At 32.4% G+C, this 25,430-nt stretch overlaps 1 protein-coding gene across 1 annotated transcript; it reads left to right on the plus strand.

Annotated features, from left to right (window-relative positions):
* The first annotated feature begins 7,903 nt into the window (after positions 1-7,903).
* Positions 7,904-10,884, plus strand: LOC143059755 (uncharacterized). The gene is made up of 3 exons (XM_076233307.1): positions 7,904-8,347; positions 8,957-9,055; positions 10,286-10,884. Exons 1-3 carry the CDS (start codon positions 8,035-8,037, stop codon positions 10,687-10,689), a joined length of 816 nt encoding a protein of 271 aa, XP_076089422.1. The 5' UTR covers positions 7,904-8,034; the 3' UTR covers positions 10,690-10,884.
* Positions 10,885-25,430: the final 14,546 nt, after the last annotated feature.

A 25,430-nucleotide genomic window follows, 5' to 3' on the forward strand; every position in this document is an offset into this window, starting at 1 on the left:
AAATTGTGACTTAATTTGGATAAAGAGTTGTCTCTTTCGCACTCATACCAAATCTTCTTATATCTTTCTAATAAATTCATTCATCACATGAAAAAAGTTACAGAAATTTACTATGAATTTGGTATAAGTTATTAACTATACTGATGTTCCAGTTTTATGAAGCAACGTTCTTTTTTAGGGGAAGCAGTGGCTGGACAATGAGCGCTCTGAACATTTGTGTCGAATGTTAATTAATCCAGAAAGTGCATCAAACTTGAAGCATTCACTTGTTGAGATATTTCTTACCGTTCATAAATTTGTTTTGAAGAGAAATATGATATTCATTTGAAGAAATAGTTTTGTCTATAGCAGCAAGTGTGACAATTGCTAAAGGTTGCACAGTGTTAAGATATATTAAAAGCTTAAACTACCATCCAGATGAAACCCATCCGTTTTGCTTATATATGGAAAGTGGAACGCTCTCTGAACATAAAATAAACCATGGCACAGCCACGTCAAAGGGTTGGAGGTCGCCTACTGAGAAATGAACTACTTGTCCAATCAAGCTTACAGTGGCAGTCTAAACTTCATATTCTTAATCCCGCTCGACCGAGCTAAAACCTACATTAAATTTGTTATCACATAAGCAACACGACGGGTGCCACATGTGGAGCAGGATCTGCTTACCCTTCCTGAGCACCTGAGATCACCCCTAGGTTTTTTTTTTTGGGGGGGGGGGTTTGTGTTTTTAGTCTTTAGTTTTCTATGTTGTGAAATGTGCTGTTGTTTGTTTGTCTTTCTCAATTTTAGCCATAACGTTGTCAGTTTGTTTTAGATGTATGAGTTTGACTGTCCCTTTGGTGTCTTTCGTCCCTCTTTTAAGGAACAGTTGTTATAATTATGTCTGTTTGTTTTGCTCACATTGCTGTCAATACATGAAAGTCTATGCAATTGGCATATAAGTGGGAGGTTTAGCTAGATATAAAACCAGGTCAATCCACCATTTTTTAAATAGGAAAATGCATGTACCAATTCCGGAATGTGACAGTTGTTTTCTATTTGTTTCATGTGTTTTAGCTTCTGATTTTGACGATTGATAACTGACCTTCCGTTTTTTATTTCCCGTTGAGTCCGATGATTTGTTTTTTCACTTTTGTTAATTTGCACTGTGTACATGTACATGTATGTATGAAATATTTAAGGAGTGACTATAATATTTTTTCTGTCTATGAAGAAAGAACATAAAAAATATGGTGCACACTGAATAACGCGCGTAGCGGGTTATTTAACAGTGTGCACCACATTTTTTATGTTATTTCGAATAGACAGAAAAAATATAACAGTCATTTCTTATAATTTAATTTTAAATTCCATTTTAACCCGTAGAAAACCATGAAAAAAAGTTGATGACGTCACGGTCACATGACTAAATTATGTCTATGGGCTCATAACAAAATAACGTCAGCCAATCAGAAGACGCGTTACATCCAAAATTAAATTATTTGCAAATGGACGTTAAGAGTGCGTAAACAACAATTAATCACGGCATTATACTTTGGATGTTTTTCTCTCACTTTTAATTATTAACTGACATGCACTTTTATTTAATTTGACATATCTGCAATGAAAATAGAAGTAAAGAACATATTGATTCTAACTGTCATTATAAGTATTTTAAAATATTTGATATTCAGACACAAGAGGAGCTCCTACACAAACGGAAGGCGACAACAGAATTGTTCATTTGAAAGGCGTGATAGTTTGTAATATGCTGTATCATATGCAATGTAATATTGGCCAATATATTTATTTGTTGATAAGTCTGGTGTTTTAATGGTGCTTTTATTTTTCATTTTCGTCTTTCTCACTAAATTGGACATGTCATTTATGAGGATGTGGCTGAGGGTTTACAGAATAGGGAATGATGGTAAAAAATATAAAGAAAAGTGAAAAAATGAGTTGTGTTAAATATAAACAGTTACTGAAGAGAATACACGTACATTTTGTAATACTATGTAGAATTATAATAAGTTTGCCAATGAAATCCCCTGGATTTATTGGTAATTAACAATGCAGGGAAGATCCTTTGTGCCATTGTTGTAACATTAAGGGGCTTTGTTAACAACTATTAGTGAAATAAAGTATCTGAAGTTGAAAAAAAGAGAATAATCTGCAAAAAAGTATATTTTTTTATTAGAAAAAAGAAAAGACAAAAATTTACAAAAAAAGAAAAAATGGACTAAAAATTACAGAAAACAGAATTGAAGGACCTTTAATAGAGACCCCCAATTATTATAAGTTCTCATATTCACATGTACAAATGTATGTTTTATCAAATTATTTACATGAATAATTATTACTCTGTTAATTTTCTCTACATCAAAGTATTTTAAAACAATTCATAACATTTCAAAAAATCCTACCACAAAAAAGGCGACAACCTTGATATTATTTTAGGTTTAATATAATTGATGTATTTACAAACAAATATCTTTGTGTGTATCAATTAACTGTCAATTAATATGTAATTTGTCATTTATCAAATGAAAAAAACTAAAACTTGTCAAATATAAGTGCATTTATCAAAAGGCTTATTTCACAAAAAAAAAAAAAAAAATGATTTTTTTACCAAATATGTCTGTTATAGTCTCTGAGTCTACATGTACTAATTTTACCATAACTGATCAATAATTGTTGTTTGCCTCGAATTCGATTCGATGACGAATTCTATGTGCATGCATGGTCAGAATGTGATAGAAATTAAATTTAATTCATATTTAACTAGAAAAGCATCGTAGACTGGTACTGCACATTTCGATCTTTTGAATCATTGTATCATTGAGTTAGGGTCATGTTCAAAATCAGTATATAAATAGCATTAATATATTATTGATAGATTTTGAATAATTTATTTAAATGTGCTGATTTCATCACAAAAAAATCGTTTCTTTATTCCATTCAAACCCATTGAAATAAAAATTCTAAAATCCTTTCTAAATAATTAACACATGACAACTGAGCCTGTTTAAATGAGGGGTGCATGAGGGAGGGGTGGAAGGGTCAATTAAAGCATGCACATTCAAATTTCAAAAACACCACATTCTTTATTGACACAATTATCTTACTTCAACGGACCATTTCGTGGTAGCGAGTATACGTTGCACTGAAGATTGTATCCTATATATGTACATCTGTATTTGACAGCGAGTTTGTTCTCCTAATTCTCCTGATAGATAGATTAGTGTTTAATGTCAAGTAGCAAATATATGGTACGCATGGAGTTTTGAAAAAAATGCAAGGAGCAAGCAACATCTAATTGGTGTACGTAAGGAGTACTGAAACAGAAGCAAGGGGGAAGCAAAACCTAATTGGTGTACGTAAGAAGTACTGAAACAGAAGCAAGGGGGAAGCAAAACCTAATCGGTGTACGTAAGAAGTACTGAAACAAAAGCAAGGGGGAAGCAAAACCTAAATGGTGTACGTAAGGAGTAATGAAACAGAAGCAAGGGAAAAGCAAAACCTAAATGATGTACGTGAGGAGTACTGAAACAGAAGCAAGGAAGAAGCAAAACCTAAATGATTTACGTAAGGAGTACTAAAACAGAAGCAAGGAGGATGCAAAACCTAAATGGGGTACGTAAGGAATACTTCATTTTGTTACATAAATAAGCCGTTAGTTTTCTCGTTTGAATTGTTTTACATTGTCTTATCGGGGCCTTTTATAGCTCACTATGCGGTATGGGCTTTGCTCATTGTTGAAGGCCGTACGATGACCTATAGTTGTTAATGTCTGTGTCATTTTGGTCTTTTGTGGATAGTTGTCTCATTGGTAATCATACCACATCTTCTTTTTTATATTAAATTAAGATTTCAGGAGGACGCAAATATAAATGGTATTGGCAGAAGGAAGCAAAAACTTAATGGTGTACGTATTGGACAAATTTAAAGAGCGTGCTAACATACATTGTAGTTAGTGTACGTATGAAATACTGAAATTGATGCAACGAACATGCAAACGAAAAAACTAAAAAAAGAATATTGTGTCGTTTTCCTGACATTTACCCATTCAAAATATGGATATCTACTAGGTAAATTATCAAGGACACATATATTACAAAGTAAACATTTTTATTGCCATTTTGTTGGCTTAATAAGTGATCTATACAAACGATAACATATTAGTAGTTACACTTCACGGAATTGACACGTGTGGTTTGTATTTATATTCTACTTATTCACCTTTTTGGCCAATGAAATGTCCAGGTCTACCGGTAACAATTTTAGTGTCCCTCATATTACATTGAATTACTGGGAACATGGTAAAGATAAATGCTCGCTGTCATGTGAGATATAAAAAAATGTGTTCTAGGAAGTGCATAAAGGATGTGTATTTATTTAGTCTACCCTTGAAATTACCATCAATTAATAAAACATAACAAAACTATTATGTATGCCTACATATTTGGGTATTTCCCATAGTAAAAATTATGTTAGTATTAACTAAAAAAATATAACCTATTCAGGTACACCTAAGAATTTGGATCTTTTGCTTTTTACATTTTTTTACTATACTTACATAAAAGGCAATATTTAAAAATTTTTTTTTCGAAAAAAACATAAGAAAATACAGAGGTAAACATACTATGAATATCAATCTTATCGATACTGTAACATATTACATTAATTTTGTAGAACTCCAATCTATATGAAGTATAGTGCAGAGAACGCTAAAGTGAAGCAAACCACCCGTGCCAGGAAGCTGATGTTCAGTGGTTGTCGTCTGTTTATGTGGTTCATAAGTGTTTCTCGTTTTTATATATATAGACTAGAACACAACCGTGATATTGCGGGTCCGTGACTAAATTAAAAGTATATAACTATGCGCAAGCCTTATTTCAGTATTGTCATCTGATAAAGTCATGCCGATTATAAGATGCACAATTTTCTCTGCTTTCAAAATCTTTCTGTTTGAACCCGTCGACTTGGAACTTATCATGCACTTATTGGTAATATTAATTATTTGGAAAACAAAAGGTCTTGGAATGGACTATTTTTTAATCAACAGCATTGTCCTATATTTATTTATTTAGTTATAAATAAAGTTGAATTCTTTGATTCGCTGTTTTATGTCATGTCCGCTAACAAATTGACTTCTGTACCTATACGCCTTTTTTTGAGTCCAGATTTTTAGTATTCGTATTGTCATCTTAGAAAGTGTTACTGCTTAAAATACTACAATAGGGAACAATTTGATAATGATTGAATGTAGTAGTGTCAACCCTGTGATTATGACCCGTGTATATAGCAAAATCCGAAATACACCGTTTGGTGGTACGCCTGTCAGATGAGAAACGTACAGATAAGGTAATAGGTAACAGGTGAATACACTATTGGTATCGGTATCGGATTCGACCCAGAACTTGTTAATTATTAGCAATATTAATTATGTGGAAAACAAAAGGGTCTGGATTGGTGTAATTTTTAATCAACACCATTGTCCTATATTGGATATATATAAAGTTGATTTGTCGTTTTTACACCATGACGGCGAACAAATTGGTCCTCGTTATTTTAGTATTATAGATTAGACCATTGGTTTCCCCGTTTAAATGGTTTAACACTAGTTATTAATGGGGCTTTTTATAGCTTGCTGTTCGGTGTGAGCCAGTGCTCCGTGTTGAAAGCCGTACAATGACCTATAATAGTTTACTTTTATAAAGTGTTACTTGGATGGAGAGTTGTCTCATTGGCACTCATACCACATCTTCCTATAGCTGTTCTTCTTTGTATGCTTTGAACTTCAATCACTACATCCATTATGTAAATTGTGCGTAGGTAATCTCATAGTAAATGTACAAACTATCAAAGAAATATATCAGTCGTTTTGTATTCCAGATAGGTGCAATGTAATATGGTTCTAATGGTGAACTTCCTAAATTGTGTAATTATCGTATACATCAAAGTTAACAACGATGATCAATATGTCTTCAAGTATGCGTCTGTACCATGCCAAAGTTCTAAACTATATAACACCGATTTGAAGTTTTCAAGCGTTGATAAATGGTGTCTTTTAAATTAAATGATTTCGATTTTTCCATACATGAATACAAACATTTGTTTCTTGTGCTTTGTTGTCTTTCATTTTACCATCAGAACACAACATTTGCCATTTTTGTCGTATTTACTGATTACATTCTTATTCCACCGAATGACTGTTGGGTAAGGTTTGTATTACCAAATCTAAGTTTTCTCGGTATTTTGTAAACTTTTTTTTCTGTTACTTTTATCGTGATTTTTCTGTTACTGGCGATGTTGCTTCTTTTTTCTCTTTCTTTGTTATCATTGTTTTGATTGCCTCTTTGGTTTTTCAAATTTTTCGCAATTATATTACGCGGTTTTGATCTGTACTTTATAAATTATATTAATTTGAGTGTTGTTTGTTGAATGTCCAGTGGCAAATATTCTAGACATATTCAAGGTGAAACCAATTTTACAATTAGTACAAAAGGAAGGTTCTACTAAAATCGTACTCCAGGATTTTCACCTCAAGAGCGGGAATTTTAATGCCTCTAGAAAATGAATGCATGATGAATTGGAGCAGTAATTTTTCCTTACAATTGATCATGTACGACAGCATAGGGAATGTGTTGGACGTTCTCTAAACTTGGCGTTGAATATTTTTTAACCATGCCTTAAAAACTCGAACATAGAATAAGAAAACAGGTTGAGATTAAATTAAATTGAGAATGGAAACGGGAAATGTGTTAAAGAGACAACAACTTGACAAAAGAGCAAGAAGCAGCACGAGGTCACCAGTGGGTATTCAAGACACGTTATAATCTTTCAGGTATGTATAATATGTATTCGTTCGAAACTTATATATGTACCAAAGTTAAAAGAAAAACAATACAAATACAAAATTTACAAAGTGTCTGTTTTGCAAGAATTAAACAAACGGGAAGCCTTGACAGTTTTTTTTAGCTTAGATGCACGAAGTAAACCCAAATTGTAAAAAGACAATAACAATCAAAACCAAAGAGTAAACAAGGACTACAAAAACCAAAGGACATTTACATCAACAGTTATAAATAATAAATAAGAAACAACACGAACTCCACTAAAAACCGGGAGTGAAATCATGTGCTCCGGAAGAGTAAGCATTCCCTGCATCGTATACGGCAACCGTCGTGTTATTTCTTTGTTCAGTTCGGTAATGATGGAAGGTTATTATAACTGAGGAAGAATATCAGATATGATTTCTGACACACAAAGTTCGATTCAATATGCACTGGCAACATTATTTGGCGATATGCAGAATATATACAAGCGTTATTTTGTTTGAATCGTTTAATATGTTTCATTTTTGGGGCCCCTTATCATGCTTATAGTCGACAATACATTATGGTTTTCTCATTGTTGAAGGCGTACCAATAATTACTAACATACACTTCATTTGAACGTTGTTGTTTATTTCGATTAAATAAGCTTGACGATACACGCTTTTTTATTTGAAAATCCAAAATCCAAAATCTAGTTCAAACACAATCTTCAACTTTCAACTTGTTGGTCAATGTTCCAATTTTAATGTTAAGGTCAACTTCTGGTGTAATTTATCATATTCATAAAACCTCTAAAACATTCTTTTGTTTCTCTAATACTAAGGAAGTACACTTTAGAATATTGATGACATTCTTTACATGTGACAGTACAAAGAGAAAAACAAACTATAAAAAAAATGCTAACATTTTGAGAGTGATACAAGGACGTTCCGAAGGAAGACCTTGTCAATATATATTTCTTTTCTGTGCTAACTAGATCTGTGACGCGGTTGGTTGATTGAGGTGACAGGTGCGACGCCATTAATTATAATATTGTCATATTGTCTACCTGGATTAGTATATATATAGTCAGAACAAGGTAAAAAGTATTCATATTAGATATCAGACTGTTGAAGAAACAACTCTAAAATTTTGAAAAATAATCATTTGTTGTGGATTCGAACTGTGTTTTGACCGTTCTTGGGAATTATATTTTGATAATTGGAAAAGAATAAAAATGAGTTTTCGTTCTTTACAAACTGATCGGGAACACTCTACAGAAAATGTTCAGCTTCACAGACAACTTTGTAGACAGAGATCAAATTCTACTCCCACTTTGTGTAATGTAGCATCTGGAGACGTTAATGCAAAAGACAGCAAAGGTCGTACGTTGTTGTATTATGCTGCTAAGTATGGACAGACGGAAATAGCTAGATCTTTGTTAGATGCTGGATGTGATCCTAATATTACTGACTGTAACAAAAGCACAGCTCTCCATGAAGCCACTGATGGTTCTCATCTCGATGTGATCAAATTACTTATCAAAAGTGGTAAGTGTTTAATGCAAGTTAGAAATCAATGTGTTCTCTATTGGAGAATATAGAAAATTATGCTTTAAACTTCATTTGCCAAAAAAAAAAGATAATAAAAAAAGATAATCAAACCAAAAACAAACAAACAACAACAAAAATATAAACCAGGACATTTCGGTTTCTTCTATGATATACTTAACTTTTTACACATTTTGATAAGGGTAATGACATATTTCATATTGATATTTTTTTCATTATAAACTTATTGTACTACTAATTGACAGTTGCTAAAAGTTTACTAGAAATAATTATATTGTTTTTTAAAGATGTATTGGTTTTCATGCACAGTTTTGTAGTCTAAATAAATATGAATTATCTCAATCTAATTTGATAGTTATCGATAAAACTAATCAAATTGTTACAACGTTCTAAGTAGCAATTTATTTCCTGAGGACATGAAACTTACATTTAATTGTAATTTTGAAAGAATGTACAATTTTCGAGAATACAATATCTACATTTTAATAAGATCCTACAAAACAATGTTTACAATATCTGAGACAAAAACGCCAACGTTATAATTTTAATAAGATTGTAAATATAATCTCTTAATTTCTTTTCTTTTAGAATGTGATTTGAATATTAAAAATCTACAAGGACAAACAGCATTGATGAGAGCTGTATTGTTTGATGATATTGCAACTGTAAAGATTCTCCACAAAGCAGGTATGTATTTAATATTTTAGAGGAAACATGTCTTTGGTATAATTAGAAATTGAATTTAAACGATATTCTCTTATAATATGGCTCCATTAAAGGGCTCAGTATACAAACATAGCACAAAGTTTGAAAACCGTGAGCGCTTGGCAAATTTGATATACACTACTGAAAGAGTATACTCGTTTGAATTATTTCACATTTTGGGGCCTTTAATAGCCGACCACACGGTCTAGGTTAATTTATGGTGAAATGAGTATGGTGGATATTCTATAAAGACTTACAAAAAAATGAATATCCACTACTTATTTGAACAAAAAATATATGTCCACTTATTTGAACTCTGATGGATGATTGTCTCATTGGCAATCATACCACATCAACTTATTTTCATACTGAAATATTTTGAAATACTTGCTGTAGGTTCAACGGTATAATAATATAAAAGTTCAACTGTTATATCTTTATTTTGTTTTTTTCGTCTGAAAATTCCCTCAAATTGTCATAAACGGACTTGTAAACATGAACGTAATTAAAATTCAGTGCAACATTGTTTATATGACGTATATCAGAAAATTGTGACTTTCACCACAAAAAAATGAAAAATGATGTGCAACAAGGTCGCCCTATTCGTCACCACACATATGACATAAATAATAATTATGTCCATTAGAGCTTGAGGGATTTACATGTAATAATTAATTTTATTGTCTAATATTAACAAATCGTGTAAATGTTGAACGATATTATGGTGTAGGTGTGTGTCTTATTGTGGTTGTCACACTGACCTAACCTCATCATAATCATATAAGAGTGTCTCGACAGGGGTTCCGCTTTTCTTTATTCTTAATTCTTTAGGACTATATCATAAATTTTTCAAATTCTTTGTATTTCAGCACTACAATAATCTCAACCTTATCTTTCCTTTTGTCTATTATTGCCCAGCTTTATTTCTATTTTTGGCAATTTTCTGCACTTTTGTCCATTATTCTCTATTCTGTAAACTCCACTCAGACTTTCATATTAGCAAAGTCATACGGGTTCGAGGGTATGCCTTTAATTTCACGTTAACATCCACTTCGCGTAACAAAGGGGAACAAAAACTTACATTTTTCATTTATATACACAAAAATATCGACGGAAGGATTATTAGTACAATGTTACAAGTAGAAAATAAAAACGTTACCAATAGAAAATAAAATGTTACCAATAGAAAATGAAATGTTTTTTTTTTTACAGGCGCAAATGTTGACGAAACAGATTGTACTGGAAAAACTGCTTTACTCATTGGACTCCAAGAAGGTAGAGAAAAATCCTGTGTATATCTCATAAAGCATGGTTGTGAGGTGAACATCGTGGATAAACTGGGACAAACAGCATTATACCTTGCTACACACACAACTGTAAAATGTTCACCAAGTGTGTGTAAAAAACTGATCAGCGCTGGTTATAGACTTGACAATGATTCCGAGTGGTTACCTAAAGACTTACTGAAAGGTCTTACTGAACGTGGAAGGAATATCCTTGGTCGTTTCTTAAATATTTTCAATAAGAAGAAACAACCGTGTAATTTGGAATTTGTTCCCGAGGAAAGCGATGAACTGGAATTTCCGAACTTTCGAATTTTAGATATCTGCACATGAATACAGTTTCGGTGAAGGATGAAAGTGCTTAAGACAAGTTTCATTGAATACATGTAAATTTCCTTATTTATGAGTAAGAATGCGGAGGAAAGATCAATGAAATCCAAGACTCTAATATTGTATTTATATAATAAGAAATTCAGTATTATATTTAAACTATTTATTTGACAAATCGATTACATGTACGTGTATATGTAACTACAATGTATGCTCTAAATATTGTGAAATAAATTATTAATATCTTAATTTGATTTCATACATTTTATGCTTTAGTACACAATCATGTAACAACCACATTTAAAGCTTATTACATTTTGTCAATTGAGAATCTGAAAATGTTCAATATTTGGAAACAATAAAAATATTGGTTTCGTTTGAAATAAAACGAATAAAACACAGACAACATCAATAAATAATAAAAAAAAAAAAAACACACAAAATTAAAAAAAAAATCTTGAAAGTGCTAGGTGAAAATGTAGCTTTGCAATGTTGTGTGTGATTCAACTCGAACAAACGAAATGCGAAAATATAAAGAGTTTAGTAAATGGTAGAAAATCAAAGCTACTTGACGCTGAACTCAATGTTTAAAAAATGCTACCGCTTCAACAAAAAATTGTTCAAAGAGCGTTTGCAAATTAAGTGGTATGAACAATGCAATACATCAATGGTAAGATAGGATGGGTCCATCAACAACATGTGCAGTCTGTGCCATCAATGGGCATCTTTCTATGTACATGGTCGTTTCGTAAACCAGATTCGTGTAACATATGCAATAATGTTGCATTACAAAGTAAAACAAAAGGTGATATGAACTACAAATTGATAATACTGTAAATTCCAAAGTCTTTGAGATGTTTTTATCATTGCGAATTCTACAACAGGATATGTTTCACCAAAAAGGAGAAACTCATTTTGAATTTCTATATAATTATGTGTATACAGCTTTTCCTAAATCTCAAGAAACGAGATAGTACACCTTTGAATAGACCATTTGAAAAAAGAAACTTATTGTTGTGTACTGTCTATATAATTAGAAAAGATACTTCTTCTTTAGACTCAAATGTTTGATAAAACCATCAATTGTCAACATACGCGTCGATTTGTCATGTCCACATCTTTCTAGGTTAAACGATTGTTTGATCAAGCATGTATCTTTAATTTAGTCTAAATACCCAACTTCTAATAATTATTTACTTTATTGTCTGCATATCAACATTAATCAAATACCTTTTCGAAGAAAAAAAACAGCCATTACTGTAAAAACTTGTATATGTCGTCTAATGTTACTTATAGATAATTGAGTTATCACATTATGGCGAACTTTTCTTGTTAATTTGTCATGAAACAAACCCCCTACACCTCATGATTACAGGATTTTTTGTCGTTGCCATTACATTTATAGAATGTTTTATTCCCTAATGCAGCATTGTGAAAGATTAGGACTTGCACGTTTGTCGTGACAACTTTCGTGTATTGGCATAATTATCTAGGTCAAAATATAATTAGATTGACAAAAATCTTATTGATAATAACTAAAAAATGTTTCACAATATAATGCACAAATGTAAAGAGGAAAAGTTGATATAAGTGATGTTTGGTTTAAGCATAGATGTAATACCCATTACATCTATGGTTTAAGCAAGGATTTGTATGTTTGATATAAGGACAATTTTCGAGTAATCCTCACCATTTTGTCTACAGTCAGTGTAAAAATTAAAATCAAAACAGTTTTATTGTACACAACCAAATACATGTAACATTTTTAATAATCGTAAAAGAACATGATATGACTCCACAGAACGTAGCATGCAGTTTGTTTTTTTATAATATTTCATCAGCGTAAATTTAAATTATAGACACCAGTAGGTAAACATGCTTTAAACAGTTTATCAAGCTTTGTTTTCAAACAGTTAAACAGTTATTGCATCAGTATCCGCGACAATTATGCCTCATTTATTGCACTCGGAAGATTTTACAACTGTATGTGTCTGAGGTTATGAATAACATCTTACAAAAGAAAAAAACACATTACACGGTACAATATTCACTTATGGTTATGCAATAACCTTATTATACCTATTCGAACAAATAAGATGACTGTATAGGATAACAGTATACTTCGTTAAAGCTATAAATAAAGGCACAATCAAAGTTAGTCTGGGTGCAAAAATGTGTAACACCATAAACAAAAGACATAAGCGCAATTTTTAGTGTCAACACTGAGAGCTGATTGGTTTGTAATTGTTTACAATGAACCAATGAAAAACATTCAAAGATAAGGCTTTTTGTTTATATCTTTTGCAATGTATTAACTGTCAATTAGATGTCATAAGCGTAATTAAAACGTCGATTTATATCTAATATATCGGTATCTTCCAATTAAATCGATGTTTAATGTTATATGTAATAGTACTGAATACTAGACAAGTATATACAATCCATCCTGTACATCTCAATAGAATTTGAAAAATCAGTAAATACTTCTTGAAAATGACTCTTTCTCAGAAAGACAAAAAAAAATGTTTAATTAAGTGCATATGTTTATCGAAATGTTTGTGCGCGGAAAAGGGGACATTGTTTTGCTTTGTAGTAATAGCGCTCGTGTTTCGATTCCTGTCTTTCAATATTATGCATGTACCGAAGTTAAAAGAAAGTATCTTAATTTTACAAAAAGTGCCATGAACAAAAGTGCACTCTTCACAAAATAAAATAAAAGTATAATTTTTACAATAAGAACTTGCAAACTTACGTTCAAACATGATTAGTATTACTGTATCATCCTACAATTAAACAAAACGGCAAATGTAGTATATCGTTCTTTGTTTATGTTCCGGTGTTATATAGCCATTCTTCCCCCATGCCAGTTTTTCCCCCGGGGGAAAGACTGGCCTGAGCCAATATTTCCCCCGTGGAAATTTTGGATCATTGCCATTCTTCCCCCGCGGAAATTTGACAATACGTATACATATAGTCACTTTTCCCCCATGCCAATCTTTCCCCCTATATTATAGATATCACTGTATATATATTGTAATAGAAAAATGTAGTTTATTTTATTTCATATGGTTTATTAGTTAATGTATGCGGGTTTTACTTTGTAAACTATTTTACATAGAATTATTGTTTAAATGTTCTATACATTTTTCAAGCGTTGAATATTTCAAATATGTCAAACAAGCATTTTTATAAACTATTCAATTTGTCTGGACAATGAGACTGCAGCAGTTACCAAATTATATAAATGTCTAGTAAAGTTATAAAGAGCATCTTAAAAGTTCGGACAACGGTCAAGCGACGTCTGCAACTTTATTTGTGTATTATACATGTTGTCGATAACTCATAAATCATACATTCTTTTGTTTGTTACTTGCTAGGACATTCAAAACTTAGTATATAAACGTGTCAAGCCGCTATGAAATCAATAGCGAGTTTCTTGATATTCTAGGTGAGTCTCTTGATTTTGAAAATAATTTAAATTTAAAACTATTTTTCTTTTAATTTTATTTTGGAAAAAATAAATAAAGTTTCTAAGTAACTAATATTTTAATTCAGAGGTTTATTTAAACAGTAATCTTTATTGTTATTATTTAATAGGAAATCTGAATTGTTGTACTATTTTATCATTGTTTTAACTTACTTTGACTTCAAAATGTATACTTTGAAATTATATTGTATTTATCTTAATGTTTTCATTATTAAATTAATAGCGAGTTTCTTGATATTCTAGTTTGGTTTTCTTTCTCGTTGCTGATTCCGGCCTCCTACCGTGAGCCTCCCCCTAGATTGTGCCATAGAGCTTTACAATTGTTGGGACACCAAAACACCACAAAACATCAACACAATATAATGGTAGAGGATGTTTAGCAACGAAAAGAAAACCGCGAAACCTGGAAAGACCCCTGATAACTATAAACAGCAGGTTCATTACAAACTAGACTCTGCATTTGAAGGCCTTGATATATTTGCAGACCAGCAGGACGATATTATTAGTTTCAAGAAGAGCTATCCAATTAAACACCAAGTTGCCGAGTGTGACAACGATACCACAATCCCTTACGGAGACGACCAGCCTTTTTCGCAGTCTTCGCCTATCAAATCTAATCCTTTTGTTTCATCGTGGACAGGACCGCCAACTCTTCCATCAAGTATCACGCCAGTACGACCATCTATCATACACCGGCCAATAATTCCTTCCACGCTTTCTAAAACACTGATATCTGTTGCAGGAAATTCCCGGTTACAGACGCCACAACATTTTGCTGCGTTATATCCAAGTTTAACTACAACCGCAACTGCCACAACAGCTATCGCTACTGCTGCGTCGAGTGTCTCAACAACCACACAATCAGTTACAACAACAACAACGTCAGGAACAGGAGCAGGACCAGGAGCAACAACAGGACAAACAACATTACCATCAACAAATTTTTCAGGTAGGACAGTCCAACCTCCTACAAACATTTTTAATATGTCTTCAATTTTGAAAATTGAAAAATTTAAAGGTGATAATACTCAAAATGCTGAAACTTGGTTAACTAACTTTAATCAATATTGTAGTTTTTATGATTTGTCCAAGAAAAAAAGTGCAGAGTCATTTCCCTTTCATTTGGAAGGTCATGCCAAAATTTGGTATGACACTGTTTCAGATTCAAAGAAACAGCATTTTGATTTTTTGATTGCTGCTTTCAAAGATCGTTTTAAAGATAAACAACATCTTTTGGACATTACCATCTTACAAACACATCAGGGGAGAAATGAGTCTGTACTTGATTTCTTATCTAGGTTGTTAAAATTAGCTACTAACAGAAATATATCGGATGATATATTACTAGCAGTAGCAATGAATGGTTTAAAGGCTGATTTAAAAACTATTGTTATGACAAAAGAACCTAAAAATATTGAAGAATTTAGGCATGCCGCAAATTTGGCAGAAAAAGCTATTGATTCGAATGTAAATTCTGTAAATTCCATGAATCAAACTGTTTTAGATGAAATTCATTCATTAAGGGAACATATCCAATCTATTAATGTGAATAGTACAACTCCAGTTACTAACCAAGAGCAGTCTTATCAACCTTCTGAACAACCTATTTATGTACAGCAGCCAGTTTATTATACCCCAAGAGCACCAAACCATGATATGTATTCCTCAAATAGGTACAGGGCACCACAAAATCAACCGCCACGTCCAAATTTCAACAGGATGTATCCTCGCCACTCAAACTATCAAAATTTTCGACAACCGTCTCGTTATCAAAACCAATTTCAAATGTCATCTCGTAGATGTTTGTACTGCAATGGGTTTTCTCATAATAGGGCCCAATGTCCCGCAAACGGTGTAATTTGCCATCTTTGTCATAAAATGGGACACCTTTCTAAAGCTTGTCTATCCTCAAGAAGAATGCAAACACAATAGCAATCCAGGCCTGTTCGAATTTCTACTTTGGGCAGGCATACAAAGTTACACAGTCTTACAAACAAATGTTCAGGTCGTGGAAACTCCAATCAAAAATCAAAACAATTTGTTACAGATATGCATCAATGTCTTATCCCAGTATATTTTGGTGGTATTAAAATTAAAGCACTTCTGGACACTGGTTCAACAATATCTGCGATCAATGAAAAAACATTCTTCAAAACAAAATTTGCAAATAATCGTTTATTACGTTCAGATATTAAACAAATAGTTGGAGCAGGAGGAGCTACTTACCCAGTAAAAGGTCAAATTAAATTAAATTTTGAAATAAACGGCGTAGTCCTTTCTCAAAAATTTTATATTATACCAGCTTTACGACATTCTATGATATTAGGAACAGATTTTTGCAAAGAAAAAAGTGTATGTTTAAACTGGAACACTAATAAATTATCTTTAATAAAAAATTCTGTTACAATCAATGTAATAAGAGTAACACCAGGTTTTGCTAGGGTTTATAGGAAATCATTAATTCCTCCAAATACAATGATGAATGTTTGTGTTAGATTGTCTCACGCGCTGCCGCAGCGAAATTACTTATTAGAACCACTCAAAAATTTAAAGTACAATTTTCTAACAGCTAAATGTTTAATCAGAAATTGTAATAACAAATGTTACCTTCAAATTTTAAATCCCACAAATGAGGTCATTACTTTAAGGTCAGGTTTGATTTTAGCTACTATGAATGATGTGGATACAGGTAATATATTTACTTTAGATAATGACAAAACAGTTAAATCTATGAATTTGGAACAAACTAATTCAGATCAAAAAGATATTCAATTTGATTTATCAAAAGCTGATTTAACAGATCAACAGAAACAAAAATTAAATCTATTTTTAAACCAAAATAGGAATGTCTTTGCAACTAATTTAAAAGAGTTAGGGAAAACTGATGTTTATAAACATAAAATTAATACTGGAAATGCCCCGCCCGTAAAATCTCGTCCATATAGGACATCGCCAGCAGCTAAACAAGAAATTCAAAAACAAGTTGAAGAACTTCTTAAATATGATATAATAGAGCCATCCAAAAGCGAATATAGTTCACCAATCGTCCTTGTTAAAAAGAAAGATAATACCTGGCGGTTATGCATTGACTTTCGTTCACTTAACAAACAATCAATTCTTCAACAACATCCACTGCCTCGTTTAGATGATGTTTTTGACGCTATAGGACAATCAAATGCCAAAATTTATTCACGACTTGATTTGACAATGGCTTATTATCAAATGCCAATGGACGAACACTCAAAGCATAAAACAGCCTTTATTACGCATGATAATTTATATCAATTTAAGAGAATGCCATATGGTTTGAATAATGCTTGTCAAAGTTTTCAGTCTTTAATGACACAAGTTTTGAGAGGTTTAACTTGGAAACATTGTTTGGTGTACGTTGACGATGTTATTATTTGGTCTGAAGATTTTGATTCTCATTTACAACATTTAGATTTGATTTTTCAAAGGTTAAAGCAGGCAAATTTGAAATTAAGACCTAACAAATGTGATTTTGCTAAATCAGAAATTCTTTATTTAGGACACATCATATCTAAAGAAGGTATTAAAGTCGACACCTCCAAAACAAAAGCTGTTGAAACTTTTCCAATTCCAAACAATCAACATGATGTTCGAAGTTTTTTTAGGTTTATGTAATTATTATAGAAAATTTGTTAAGAGTTATGCCAAAATTGCATCACCTCTAAATAGACTTCTTACTAAAGATACTCCTTTTAAATGGACAACAGATTGTCAAAATGCTTTTGAAACATTAAAAGAAGCGTTAACATCCACTCCAGTTTTAAATTTTCCAAATTTTAATAAACCGTTTATAGTATCTTGTGATGCTTCGGGTTCCGCAATAGGTTATATTTTATCACAAATTGGTGATGATGAAAAAGAACATGTAATTGGTTATGGTGGCAGAGCTTTAACGCCGACAGAAAAAAATTACACGGTTACAGAACAAGAAATGTTAGCACTTGTCTCAGCGGTAGCATATTTTCACGTGTATCTTGCTACAAACAAATTTACTATTTATACAGACCACAAAGCTTTAACATGGTTACAAACTATTAAACATACCAATTCCAGACTAATAAGGTGGGCGTTAAAACTACAAGAATACAATTTTGATGTTATACATCGTATAGGTTCGCGAAATCAACACTGTGATGCACTTTCCAGACGCAATTATGAAAAACAAACGGATCAACCCAAGGTATTAACTGAAGTTACATTCATTTATCCAGGAGAAACTTTAGAAAAAATTAGCAACTCTGAAAAAGATATTCCAATTTTTTCTTTAGAAGACATTTCATCTTTACAAAAACAATGCCCATATTTTGGACCAATAATTACCTTCTTGGAAAATGGTATTTTACCAGATGATAAGAAAAGAGCACAAGCTATACCGTATGAAACTGGTCAATATGAACTTCTGAATGATACTCTGTATCACTTCTTTCAACCAAGAACGAAAACTAGGACATCAAAAAATCAATTGATCAAACAAGTAGCAATTCCAGAACCATTGCGCAATGATATTTTATTATCATTCCATGATCAAAAAGCCGGTGGTTCACATTTAGGTGTTCAAAGAACTTATGAAGCTATTAAACAAAGATATTTTTGGCCAAAAATGTATCAAAATGTTTATGATTATGTCACCAGTTGTCAAATTTGTCAAACTGTGAAAAAAGACAGTACTGCTAAAAAAGCACCTTTAAAATCACTACCAGTCCAAGGACCTTTTGTTCGGCTTCACATGGATGTTTTAGGGGGTTTACCGACTTCAAAAGAAAAATACAAATATATTTTGTTAGTAACAGATTCATTCTCACACTGGTGTGAATGTTTTCCAATGAAAACGCAAGAAGCTGAAGAAATTGCAAACATTTTATATTCTGAAATTTTTACTAGATATGGAGCTTGTCGATATTTGGTATCTGATAGACATGCAAGTAATCTAGGCAAGCTTGTCAATCTTTTATGCAAAATGTTCAATGTTACCCAACATTTCACCAGTTCATATCATCCGCAAAGTAATGTAGCTTGTGAAAGAACAAATTCTACTCTAGCTCAATCTTTAAGAGCGTATTGCTCTGAACAACAAACAAATTGGCCGCAAGTGTTACCGAGTATTATGATGGCTTTTAGAATGAGTCCGTGTACGCAATCTACGGGTTTTTCACCTTATTATATGATATTTGGAAGGGAAATGCCTTTACCAATAGATATAGCCTTAATTCCTGAAGAATTAATTACTCAATCTCCAGAAAAATATATAGATCAATTAATAAATAAAGTTAAAATTATTCATGATCTAGCTAAAACAAATTTGGAAGATGCTCAACTTAAAAGCAAAACATATTATGATAAATCTACTAAAATACCAAATTTTAAGGTAGGTGATCATGTTTTACTTAAACAAGAAAAAGTCCAAATAGGAAAGAAAAAGAAATTAGAACCTAAATGGACAGGACCATTTTCTATACTTGAAAATCGACATGATTTAATTTATAAACTTCTTAATTTAAAAACCCTTAGGCCAGTTAAATCATTCATTCATGCAAACAGACTTAAAGCTTTTAAAGATCCAAGTGATTTTAGACCACCTCCGAATCTTTTAACAGATAAGGAAGCTTTACCTAATGAGCCTGCTAATATAAATCAACCGAATCCTGATAATTTAAATGAAGATTTAAATCAAGCAGAAAATAAAGAAGACAACTCTCAAAGTGATGTTGATGAATCAACATCAAATAACGGTCAAAACAAAAATGACCAATGGTACGAGGCTATTAAGTTATTAAAATTAAAATGGATATCCGGAAAGAAACATTATTTAGTTCAATGGAAAGATAACTCAAACCCAACATGGGAACCGCAAGAAAATGTTAGTCAAGCTTTAAAAGTAGCATTTCATTCAGAAAAAGCGCATAAAAGATTAAAAAAAAGACGTTAATAAATACTTAACTATTTTACAAGAGTGGCAAGCAAACGACAATCACATTCTTCTACTTGATTACCTATATCTAAATTGTCCTTCATTTAGACCTCTGAAAAAAAAATTATCCCAATCTTTTGGATCATCAGAAATCAAATTAATTCCTTTTTTTTTTATATATTGTAGGCATGACAAGATTTGGATTTGTGATTTTGCCGTTTTTGCTTTTTGCCTTACTTTTGTCAACGTCAAAAGCAGATGAACAGAGAATAAATTATGGAGTTATATTCCAAAATCAGCCTAATATTGACTTCGCTACAGATTATTGGACACATATTTATGAAATACCAATGTATTTGAACTTACAACATAAATTGGTCACTAAATGTCCACAAAGAGCAGGTCGTGTATATATACACGTCTGAAAATTAAACCGAACAGTGTTAGAAATAGGTTTATAGATACAAATATTTAGTTCTTTTACATTAACAAAAGTCTGTCTACAGGTTTATCAGTCTGTCTATGTTTCAACTATAAATCTGTCTTTCTTTGTGTCCCCTAGTCTTTCTACATTCTCAACTACATGTCTGTCTTTATGTCGACAAGTCTGTCTACATATTCACCCGTCTGTTCACATGTTTACCAGTCTGTCTACATATTCACCCGTCTATTCACATGTTTACCAGTCTGTCTATGATCACTAGTCCGTCTATATGTTCACTAGCTTCGAAATAGGTTTCAGTAACTGCAAGTACTTTTATTTCGGTGCTTTGTTTCTATTGTTTTTATGTAAGTGATTATTGTGCAACGTATCAACATTTTTAGTGAAGCCAATTGCAACTGATACTTTTTTTCTTGCGGTGTACTGTCCTAGGTTGGGTTCAATGGGGAGTTTATGGCCACCACATTGTTTATGTACCAATGCCCATTCCAAAGTCAGGAACATGTAGTACCGGGTTCAGTGGTTGTTGTTGGTTCATGTCGTTTGTGTATGTTTTTTTTGTAAATTATTTTGTAATCAATAAGCCTGTTAGTTTTGTTTGTTTTGTTCCCTAATTTGTATGGTCGGAGCATTTTATAGCCGACTATATATGTTTTTTTCCCTCACTTTTGGAGGCCGTACGGTGGCCTTTTCTTACTTACTACCAGGTCTGTGTAACTCCGGTGGATATTTGTATCATAAGTGCTATATTGTGGTCGACCCTATATATACACCTTTAGGGCAGGTGGAATATTTTTGTAGATCTTGTACAGCGAGTCACAATAATGGAGGTAATTCCTGTACTTCCACGTTTCCACTGCACGTCTCCCATGCTGGTTGGAGAGGGGGAACATATCTCCCCTAGGTTTGATTAAGTTTCACCCTTATCGGACTTCTTCTTCTGAATGAAAGCTTTAAGGCGATGAGTATTTTTCTCAATCCATGCCTTTGATGGGTACTTTTACCTTGTGGTACAAAATTTTTTTATCATGTAAAGTCAAAATCGTGGTTTAAGTAGTTGTATTCATTAGGTCAATGATACCAAGGGTTCACGAATGAGAATGGATGTGATCACTGCATCAGAATGAGCTTCGTTTGTATAACTATAACTTGTATGTATACATGGTATATATAAATACTTATCAATTTATATTAATACGGTGAAGCTTTGGTACCGCTAAACTAATCAAAAAGTTAATATTCTTTTTTTAGGATAAAAATTTCTAGCCGACGTTATAAATTTATAAAGGGGGAAAAACTAGCTCATCATGCCGCAAAGGGGAAAAATTGGCCTGATCCTCGTTTTCCCCCTATAACGTTGAGGGGGAAAAGTTGGATCATGCCAATTTTTCCGGGGGGAAATATTGGATCGATCCAGTTTTTCCCCCCGGAAAAATTGGCATGGGGGAAGAATGGCTATAGGACACCGGACCAAATGAGTATTTGGACCATACGCGTATGGTCGGACCGTACGCGTATGGTCGGGGTAATTAACAATCCGTTACAGTTTACTTCTAAAGTCTTGATATGGTATGACCGTTCATTTAAAAGACGCTATATGATAAAAAGATTAGCTAAGCAAAAATTGGAAGTTTCACAGTTAATTTTACGTTAATTGTCAAAACTATAATAAACACATTTTATACCAATGATCATTACCGATGGTCTTTACCGATTTGTTATGGCAATATGTCGACTAAAATGAATAAATTCCAAAAATTTCTTAATAAACTGCTACACAAGAAGTCACTAGAAACTAAGTAAACATAGTTTATTTAAGTTGCCTTGTGAATATGGTGTATTGCAATCATGTTACGATATTTGAGATCTAGAGCTTCTTAAAACACCGTAGACATATCGGAATGGCCCAATACCTCGGTATCACTGTACGCAGCTACAAAAAGGCTAGCTTTTCACTCGTAAACAAAGGTGTAAATAAAAAGGATCGTGAGCAACCAAGACTTACAAATGCAAAAAATCTTTGATACCATGTGGAAGTAAATGTCACTCCAAGCCTACATGCAAGAATGTAATTTGCGATTATAGCATCAATGTTTAATTTTTACGTAGTATTTGAATTATAAAAATAATACATTGTCATGTAACCATCATTCTTTTTTTTGATAAAGTTTTCGTATAATTGAAACTTTTATAATGTAATAAAAAAAAAATACCTATATGGTCCGGCCCGTTAATAACCAAACGAGTATTATACTCATATGGTCCGACCATACGCGTACGGTCGGACCATATGAGTATATGCATATGGTCCAAATACTCATATGGTCCGGAACATTTATACATATGAGAGATCATACTAGGTTTACATATGATATGCCTGTAATAGGGATTTTGTTTTCGGCAAATTGCGTAAATTGGGTGTCTGACAGCATATTGAAGATACTATGTTTAATTCGATGCCGATATATGTGGAAACTAGAATCCTGGATTCATAGGATTCTACATGTAACAATTACAGATAAATAGAACGTCCACTTTGTAAAGGTTCGTTAGACCGAGGTTCCAAGCTGCTGTATCACGGTTGCAGCTAGTTTTAATGCTTTTAAAATCATGTGAAGTAAATTAATTGACACGTGACATACACTTTATAAAATCTTTTAGATAATACGCCTTACTTTATGATTGATTTATTTTAGTTTCAGTAACGTTCAGTGGCAAATATATCATGCATATTCAGGATGAAATAAAAAAATAATTATACAAAACCATATCCGGACGCCCCCTTACCAAATGTGTCCTGTTGAAGGATTTGATGAATGAATTCTTTTTTGAATGTCTTAAAGTTTGGTCAGTGGCGTACATGCACCTGATGAAATTTATTTCAGAAACATGTTGTGCGCACAGATATCATATCATTTTTGTTATGAATATGTTGTTTTCAAAGAGGAATAACTCTGATCTTTATTTTTTTTTATATTTGACAAACAAACTTATGAGTGGAATCTAAGAACTTTAAATGATTACGATTTCATGTATTGAAGTTTTCCCGTCGCATTTTGTTCGTTTTCTTTCTTCTTTTTTTCATCTTTTTCAATGAAACCCTAATGAACAGTTGACTCCCACATCGGCTTATCTTAATAAACAAGTACATGTACAGATGACTCTGCTATCATTTGGAAATTTACTAGAATGTTGATTAACTATACAGAATAGACATTAATGGTCAAATAATGTAATGAATAAAACAAAATCTTAACATTTAAACATTAACTAATACAGAATTTAACTATACCCCTGCTTCTATTGTATGGGACATACTACTTATTTTTTTGTATGCTCGTCCGTTCGCCAGTTAGTGGGTCGTCGGTCCTGTCGTCCGACCTCCAACTAGTCCATTGTATATTTTTGTTTTTAAATCAAATTTCACATTATAAAGCTTACTGTCCCCTTTTTCAGAAACTGGTATAAAAAGTAAAGGCAGTCTTGATTTTTAACTCACCTGGCCCAAAGTGCCAAATGAGCTTTTCTCATCACTCGGCGTACGTAGTTCGTCGTCGTCAATCGTCTGTCGTCCGTCGTCGTCAATCGTCTGTCGTCCGTTGTTAACCTTTACACACATCTTCTCCTCTGAAACTACTGGGCCAAATTTAACCAGACTTGGCCACATTAATCATTGGGGTATGTTGTTTAAAAAATGTGGCCGATGACTTGGCCTGCCAACCCAGATGGACGCCATGGTTAGAAAAACGAACAAAGGGGTAACATGTTGATTTTGGCCTAGATTTCTAAAACCAAAGAATTTAGAGCAAATCTTCAAATAAGTCACCATGACCAAAATGGCCGATAGACCCTTTAAGCAGTAATTGCCCATGGATGACCATAGCTTCGAAAACATTTATTGCTTTTGTGTAATTGCAATTTGAATGACAATTTATTAATTGATGTCATCAATGAACATGTTACATGTATAACGATAAATATCAAACGGCAGTCTGCAGTTCCCTGGCTTTGTACAGGTACACAAATCAAGACTTCAGAGGGTATACACAGTGGTTGTCACTTGTTGCGATGTTAAGTTTCTACATACTTGTTTTTAGTTTATTATTTTGTTCATAATAACATTAACGGTACCAGATGCGCATTTCGATAATACATATCTCTTCAGTGATGCTCGTGGCCAAAATATTTAAAATCCAATGTTTATATAAAAGATGAAGAGATATAATACAAAAGTTAGGAAGCAGGTTTGCTAGTTTGAATTGTGTTAAAGTCACATCGGGGATTTGTATACCTGACTATACGCTTTGCTCATTGTTGAAGGCCGTACTCTGACATTTTGGTGTAAATTTCTGTGTCATTATGTCTCTTGTGATGAGTTGTTTCATTAACAATCATACCACATCTTCTTTTTTATATAATCAAAGAGGAATAACTCTAATCTTTTTAATTATACACTTGTTTGTGATATCTTTGATAATACCCAGGACATAATCATAATGTCATCTTCTGAATTTGTCCGGGTGCATTTTATTTGATTTTTATGACAATCTTTGTTCATGGAACTCTGGTGAGTAATTGGAATGTTACTCATTAGTCTTGATACCACGCCTCTTTATCTTAATATGCTATATGTTTTAATGCTATCAATTGGCAATTTACAAGGAGTTTGACGGGAGTTATATAATAGAGAATTGTACTGAATAAAGAAAAATGAGCAAAGAAAAATATGAAAAGAAAGAATAAAGATTAATGGGGTGCAAAAACATAAACAATGATTTGATAAATAAAGGAATAAGGTGATTAATTATTCAGTACAGATATGAAGGACACACATAACAAAAAAGCATCTCATTACCAAGATTTTTTTTTATTATACA

Source organism: Mytilus galloprovincialis, chromosome 14 (assembly GCF_965363235.1).
Source record: "Mytilus galloprovincialis chromosome 14, xbMytGall1.hap1.1, whole genome shotgun sequence".
NCBI classification, from domain to species: domain Eukaryota; kingdom Metazoa; phylum Mollusca; class Bivalvia; order Mytilida; family Mytilidae; genus Mytilus; species Mytilus galloprovincialis.